Source organism: Hevea brasiliensis, chromosome 7 (genome assembly GCF_030052815.1).
Source record: "Hevea brasiliensis isolate MT/VB/25A 57/8 chromosome 7, ASM3005281v1, whole genome shotgun sequence".
NCBI classification, from domain to species: Eukaryota; Viridiplantae; Streptophyta; class Magnoliopsida; order Malpighiales; family Euphorbiaceae; genus Hevea; species Hevea brasiliensis.
This window is the reverse complement of record NC_079499.1, coordinates 86,955,556-86,962,577: the sequence shown is the minus strand read 5'-3', so window position 1 is coordinate 86,962,577 and position 7,022 is coordinate 86,955,556. Positions and strand designations below refer to the sequence as shown.

At 36.1% G+C, this 7,022-nt stretch overlaps 1 protein-coding gene across 1 annotated transcript; it reads left to right on the top strand.

The window, feature by feature from the left end:
• The first annotated feature begins 795 nt into the window (after window positions 1-795).
• On the top strand, window positions 796-6,320 carry LOC110670436 (transcription factor GTE4). Its single transcript, XM_021832483.2, has 5 exons — window positions 796-3,077; window positions 3,171-3,216; window positions 3,318-3,431; window positions 3,561-3,631; window positions 5,923-6,320. The coding sequence occupies exons 1-4, from the start codon at window positions 1,260-1,262 to the stop codon at window positions 3,608-3,610; spliced, it is 2,028 nt and encodes a 675-aa protein (XP_021688175.2). The 5' UTR covers window positions 796-1,259; the 3' UTR covers window positions 3,611-3,631; window positions 5,923-6,320.
• Window positions 6,321-7,022: the final 702 nt, after the last annotated feature.

Sequence of the window (7,022 nt, the reverse complement as noted above, 5' to 3'; positions counted from 1 at the left end):
ATTTTTTTATGATTCATTTAAGTATATTATATAATTAAAAATATGTATTTATTAAATATATATTAAAAAATAAAAAAAATAATATTAAAATATTTAAATTTATTAAATAAATAAAAAATTTTAAAAAAAAAATTTAAGTATTTGTTTGACATTAAATTTAAAATGTTTAAATTACTATATGAATAAAAATATTATTTTAAATATTATTAAAAAATAATTAAAAATTTTATTTTATTATTTAATTATTTTACTATTAAAATTTATTAAATTTAATACAAAATTATTTTTTAACCTTTCTTAATTAATATATTTTAAAAAATAATTTTTACTTTGAATAAAAATATTAATAAAAAAAATATATTTAACTTATCACTCTTATTTTATCATTGGGTTGACTTTTACACCGCCTAATTAAATCAAATTTGGGCCTGGATTTGCCACATCATCCCAATTTGAACCTCTCAAACTAAGCCCCCCGCAGCAACCAAGCGCTCGGCGCGTGTTACACCTCTCCGGCTATTATCAGCCGACTAACTCACTACAGTTCCGGCGACTATTTCCACGCGCATTTTTCCCACTTGGGCAAACTTTTCAAAATCCCTTAATCAAAACTCCGCGCCACTAAATGCTGTCCAATACTATCACCCTCGTGGGATTCACGCTCATCAGTCTCTCCTCGTTGATTGGTGCTTGTGTTGCACGCACTATAGTCACAGGTGAGTCCAACTCTGGTGATATTTGTCATGATACTTCGCGGACACGACTATATTACACACGAATGCATACTAACCGTACACCTGTAAGATAAGAGTGAGGTAGAGAGAGAAATTTAGTGAGAGAAATATTTTTTAGAGAGAGAAAGTGTTTCTAGAGAGAGAGAGAGAGCAAGAGAGCGAAAAAGGAGATCTGATCGAATCGAGAGAGAAAGGTGAACAAGCACGAACCCTTAACCCTACTGTTTCTTCCAATCCCAAAACTTCTCTTTTTCTATATGTGCCTGTATAGAAAGACATATTTCTATAGATAGTTCTCTGTGTATGTTTCTATAGATTTGGATTAGAATAAATCGAGAAAGGTTCGAGCTTGCTGTTTGGTTTTTGTTTGTGTTTTGGGGTTTTGCCCTAATTGAATTCTGATTCTGGGCAAATTTAGGGTTTTTCTGGCTGGTAGTACAGGGAAGCGAAAAACCCTAGTTTTGGGCCAGTCTTGAGATTCGGTTTGTGTGGAGAAAAAGAAATTAGGGTTTTGGAGTTACATGTATGGCTTCGGGGACCATAGTTGGAGAGGGAGGTGGAAATGATGGAGCTAGAGAGAAGCAGAGGTATACAGAGAGTAAAGTTTATACAAGAAAAGCTTTTAAAGGGCCTAAGAACAACATCAACAAGCTCACGAGTACGACTACAACTACGACCACCATAGCCGCCACCACCAATACTAACAATAACACCACCACAAACACTGTCAACACCACAATAACCACCACCGCAACTGCAACTGCAAACGACGACGACGACAACAACAATAACAAGAGCAGCAGCAACGACAGGAACAATGAGAACAACTCTATTCGAATGCCGGAGTCGCAAACCCCAGCTTTAGAAGACACAAATTCGGCCCAGATACAGCCCATTTCGCGTTTGGATGCCAACTCCGATGACTCTTCTAGCCTCAATAGGCAGCAGGGTACAGCGGCTGTGGCCCCAATTGACCGGGACCCGACTGCTGGGAATGGGGTGGTAAAGCAAGATTTGGACAATAAAGTAAAGATAAATTTGGCGTCGAAGTCTAAGCAGGAGGTGAGAGAGCTCAGGAAGAAGCTGGAGAGTGAACTTGGTATGGTAAGGAGTTTGGTGAAAAAGATTGAGGCCAAAGAAGTACAGCTTGGTGTTGGTGGGTATGGTAATTCACGAGTGTCTCTGAATGAGGTTGATAATGGATTGAGGAGGGTTAATTCAAATGTGGGCTCGGTGGGTGTTCCACGTGAGATTACTGCTTTTATTCCTACTCCTACACCTAGGCAGTCTAGGCCTTTGAATCAGCTTAGCGTATCAGTGCTGGATAATAGCCAGGGTCCAGGTGAGACCCTGGAGAAAGAGAAAAGAACACCAAAAGCAAATCAGTTCTATAGGAATTCAGAGTTTTTGCTCGCAAAAGACAAGTTTCCGCCAGCCGATAGTAACAAGAAGTCGAAATTGAATGTGAAGAAGCAAGGGGAAAGAGACTTGGGATTTGGCTTTGGGACGGGATCTAAGGTTTTCAAGAATTGTAGTGCTTTGCTTGAGAAATTGATGAAGCATAAGCATGGTTGGGTGTTTAATACTCCTGTCGATGTAAAGACTCTTGGTTTGCATGATTACTTTACTATTATTAAGCATCCAATGGACTTGGGTACTGTGAAGACAAGGCTGACTAAGAATTGGTACAAGTCGGCTGAAGAGTTTGCGGAGGATGTGAGACTAACATTTCATAACGCTTTGAAGTATAACCCAAAGGGGCAGGATGTTCATATAATGGCAGAGGTGCTATTGAAGGTGTTTGAGGACAAGTGGGCTGTTATAAAGTCAGATTATGATCGTGAGATGAGGTTTGCTTCCAGTTATGAGCTGGGTATTCCTACACCAACATCGAGAAAGGCTCCTCTGCTGCCACCCCCTCCTCTTGATATGCGGAGGATTTTGGATAGATCAGAATCGATGACTCATCCTCCTGCTGATCCTAGACCAAAACCTATTATTACAACTCCTTCAGGAAGAATCCCTGCTCTGAAAAAGCCTAAGGCAAAGGATCCACACAAGAGGGACATGACTTATGAGGAGAAGCAGAAGCTTAGCACAAACCTCCAAAGTCTACCTTCAGAGAAGCTGGACAATATTATTCAGATAATAAAGAAGAGGAATTCATCACTTTGCCAACATGATGATGAAATTGAAGTGGACATTGATAGTGTTGATGCAGAGACTCTTTGGGAATTGGATAGGTTTGTTATCAACTACAAGAAGAGTTTAAGCAAGAACAAGAGAAAAGTTGAACTCGCCATTCAAGCGAGAGTAGAAGCTAAGCAGAATGCCCTGGAGAAGGTAAGGACCTTAATCATTTCTTCTGATGTTTAAGCTTTCTCTTCAGGAAGAGGTTATGGTTGCCAAATGGATTGTTGTTTTCTGTCTTAGCAGATACCAGCACCAGTTGTGGCAGAGACACCACTTGAAACTAAGACAGGTTTAGATCTTCGGAGCACTGAGAATTGATGTCAATTTGCTTTTTTAAAAACATTTGGATGGTTTATTTATTGGAAAATCTTTTTCATCGTCTACTAGCAGATGAAAGAAATGTTTCTGCTTCATCACCTGTTCCAGTGGAGGAACAGGGAGATAATGGAACTAGGTCAAGTAGTTCCAGCAGCTCTAGCAGTGATTCTGGATCTTCGTCAAGTGGTATGGCAATATATTTCTAATTTTGTAGTATGCCCTGTTTTCGCCCACATATGTGCACATGGTGTTCTCTAGTGAAATTCAGTGTTTTGCTAAAGTGTCGCTGTTTATATACCTTTTTTTTTATTGCAGACACTGATAGTGACAGCTCCTCGGCTTCTGGATCTGATGTAGGGCATTAACTGAGTAGTTGAGTAGTTATGGTGGGTTCATTTCCTTTAATGGATTTCCTCAAAATTTATATTTTTACATGAATTGGGCAACCCCCTGTTATTGATTCATGAATTTACGAAATATGCTCAATGATATGTATCTGCTACCTGGCTTTCTTTTGGCGTATTACTTTTTAGTACTTTTGCACTGGCTAGACTGCAAGGGACACTGGCAATTTGCTAACTGAAGAGCTGTTAATGGAATGGTTAGTTTTCGTTGTGAGGAAAAGTGTGAAAGGTTGATTAATGGTTGCAGGAGATGATCAGTTTGGTGTATTTTTTAATCCTTTTCATTCATTATGGGATTTATGCATCTTATATAAACGGGTGAAAATAAATTTGTTGCACATCAAATAATTTTTTGGGTTATTTATATTGTATACCAGTTCTGTACCTACACAGGACTGTGTAAGTAGTGTAAGGTTAGGTTGATAATGTGGTCTTTGCTGCCCTGGAAAAGCGCCTACTGGCTTTTGGTGAGTTGGTTCTACATATATATATGTTATGTGCATTGGTTCCATATATGAGTTTGAATGCAGTGAAAATTGGGCACATAATACTTATGCTTTTAAAGATGAGGGAGAGAAAATAAATTGAATCATTTTCAGAAAAATTGGTTAATAGTTGTGGTGCCTTAGAAATGGGAAGTGATTTCTCAATAATAGAGGACTAGTATGGTTGTAATCCATCAACTGACGAATCCTGCATCACTTCGGTAGTCATATAGTGGTGACAAAGCAGGGAGATGTTGGCAAGAACTTTGTTGGTTAAAAATTATGTAATATCGTTGAAGTTATATTAATCACATGTTAGTGAACTATGGAGGTGGCACGGTTATAATTTTTTTTTTATTTTTTCCCCTAAAATGTATTATGATAACTGAAAAAATGTATGTATTTTGGGATTTTTTTTGGGGAAGGATATCATATTCATTAGTGAAATATAAAATGATTGATATTTGGAATTGTTATGTTGCTATGATCATAGGGACTTCCTTTGCAAATGTCTGAAACTGTTTCTTATTTTTGTTATTTTGACAATGGTTAGGATAACTTTTATCAGGTTAGACTGCTTACCTTTTTTGTTTTTGAAAAAAAAAATTCTGCCCTTGAAAATGTTGAACTGTTTGAAATTTATGGGTAAAGCAATTGCTGATTCTATGTTTGGGACCTTTTGCTGCAATAAATAATGGAAGTTAAAATCATCCTTTACAACTAGCTAGTTGCACCATTAATTCTGGTCACCTTAATAGTGACTCTTTCCATTAATTATTTCTTGTCACCTTAATAGTGTCTTTCTCATTCCTTTTTCTTCCAAATTATCTTTAGTTTTTTTCTCATTTTCATGTCCGATTACAGTTTTTATGACCTTTGGGTCTTGACTTAGTGTTTCTTCAAAGTTTGATTTAAGCTTTCTGGATTGGGAGGCAACTTTTTCCTACTTGTGATTTGAGTGCTCAAGTTGGGTGACGTTTAATGACTCTTTTGGTTGTTTTTACTGTTGTGTGCAAGCATGAATGCCATTTTGTATGTATGTTAAAGGCCTCATGTCAGCCATTTCTTTTTCAAAATTTAATCTAAATTTTACCTGTAAGCTTTTTGATTCTTGATATCACTGGCACGTCTGAGGGTTTCTTTGTCCTCCATTTACTAGTGCAGGCATCTTATACTTCTTTTGGGGGATGGATTAGTGATAATAATTAATATAAGATTGTTCAGGGGAGGAGAGCTGAGGTTGGCATGACATTCCTCAGAATTTGAGTAATTGATTTGGCAAATTCTTCAGTTTAGGCTGTTGTCATGGTTGGCTTTCTATGTGTAGTATACCATTTATGTGCATATCAGTTTTATTCTTTAGGATTGTGTGTGTTTTTCGTAGTTGAAAATGACGAATGCAAAAGGATACTATTGAGGTGGATTCTTGGGGAGTTTTTTTCCCTCCTTTTTGAATTTTGTCATCTTTGTTGTGATAATTTTTTTGGGGTAACTCATCTCTCTTCTGCTTTGAGAGTTGGTGTTTAATTTTAAAAGATAGTTGGATTTAAATGTTCTTATCCGAATCTTCTCTGCATTAAAATGTAGAATGCAATATGAACTTCAATATTCTCACTCCTGTTGAATCAGTTAAGCATTTGATTATGTAATAAATAATAGGCTGTATCTCTGATCATACCTCTTTCCATTTTATGCATTGACTTGTTGACTATTGTATTAGCTGTGTTTGTTGATCTGAAGTATGTGCACTAAAAGCAACTTCCTAATTGCATTATCCTCCTGTTTCAGATCTCAGAAAATTTAGAGTAGATATTGACTCCATGGAATCTGCATTTGCTGTACAGTGGAGAAGTTGGATACCAGCAATTATCCTGCCACTGGAGAGTGGGGTTGGGTTGAGGCTGTGTATCTCTGCATAATTGGGACTGATTCCTTGAATCTACAAGTGGGTTATTTGTCTAGGCAGAAATTTGTATAATATTTTGGGTAGAATGTGGTGATGATTAGATACAGCAGATGGTTTGTTTTCTGTAGCAAGTGTACATGACTAACTACTGCTACTCATCTTAGTTTCAGTAACTTTGTTGTTGACTTTCTCCTTGCTGATTCAGGATTCTTTGGTGTTATACAAAAAGATTATCTGTAATTCCAGCTCTTCATCAGTGATATATTTCATATTCCAAATATGTCGGTTCGTTTCTATTCCATTGGTCATTTCTATGTATAGGGGTATTTTTCTGTGTTTCTATTGGCATCATGGGCTGTGTCATTTTGCTTGTGGATCAAGCACGTATGTGGTGATATAAATGAACCATAAGAAGCATGCTTTTTTTTTTTTTGTCAAAAAAAAAAGAAAGAAATTGAATCAAATAAGAGAGAACGAATTGGCAAAAAGTAACCAACAAGCGTTATTTTGATAAGCATGTTGGCATCGAGTTAATTTGAGTATATAATAATCCAACAATATGAATTAAGGTGTTTATGATTGTTTTATTGTTATTTGAGATCAGTTGGGGGGGCGGTTTGGTTTTGGGTTGAAATCAGATTCGGATTGATGGTTTCTGATCATCCAATGGAAGAATTCTATTCAATTGGGTTTTGATTGGATGATAAGAATTCTATTCAATTGGGTTTTGATTTAATGTAATTTTTATTTTGATTTGATTTGTTATATTTATCTGATGATTATAATTTTTTGAAATTTTTAATTTTTTTTTTAAAAGTGAAAATTCAAAAGATTTGGTTAATTCCCATCCAATTTATTAAGCAGGTCAAACCGTCAAAGGGCATAATTAATTTTTTCTTAAAAAAATAAGGCATAATTAATTTTATATTCTGTACAGAGTAACTTTGAAAAAATAATTAGGAGTAGAGTAAATAAATTTTAG

Excerpts from the sequence above, each read along its gene's own strand:
- LOC110670436 (XM_021832483.2), top strand. The coding sequence starts at position 1,260 with ATGGCTTCGGGGACCATAGTTGGAGAGGGAGGTGGAAATGATGGAGCT. Across the intron at positions 3,217-3,317 it reads ACCACTTGAAACTAAGACAG|ATGAAAGAAATGTTTCTGCT; the intron begins GTTTAGATCTTC and ends GTCTACTAGCAG. Across the intron at positions 3,432-3,560 it reads TTCTGGATCTTCGTCAAGTG|ACACTGATAGTGACAGCTCC; the intron begins GTATGGCAATAT and ends TTTTTATTGCAG.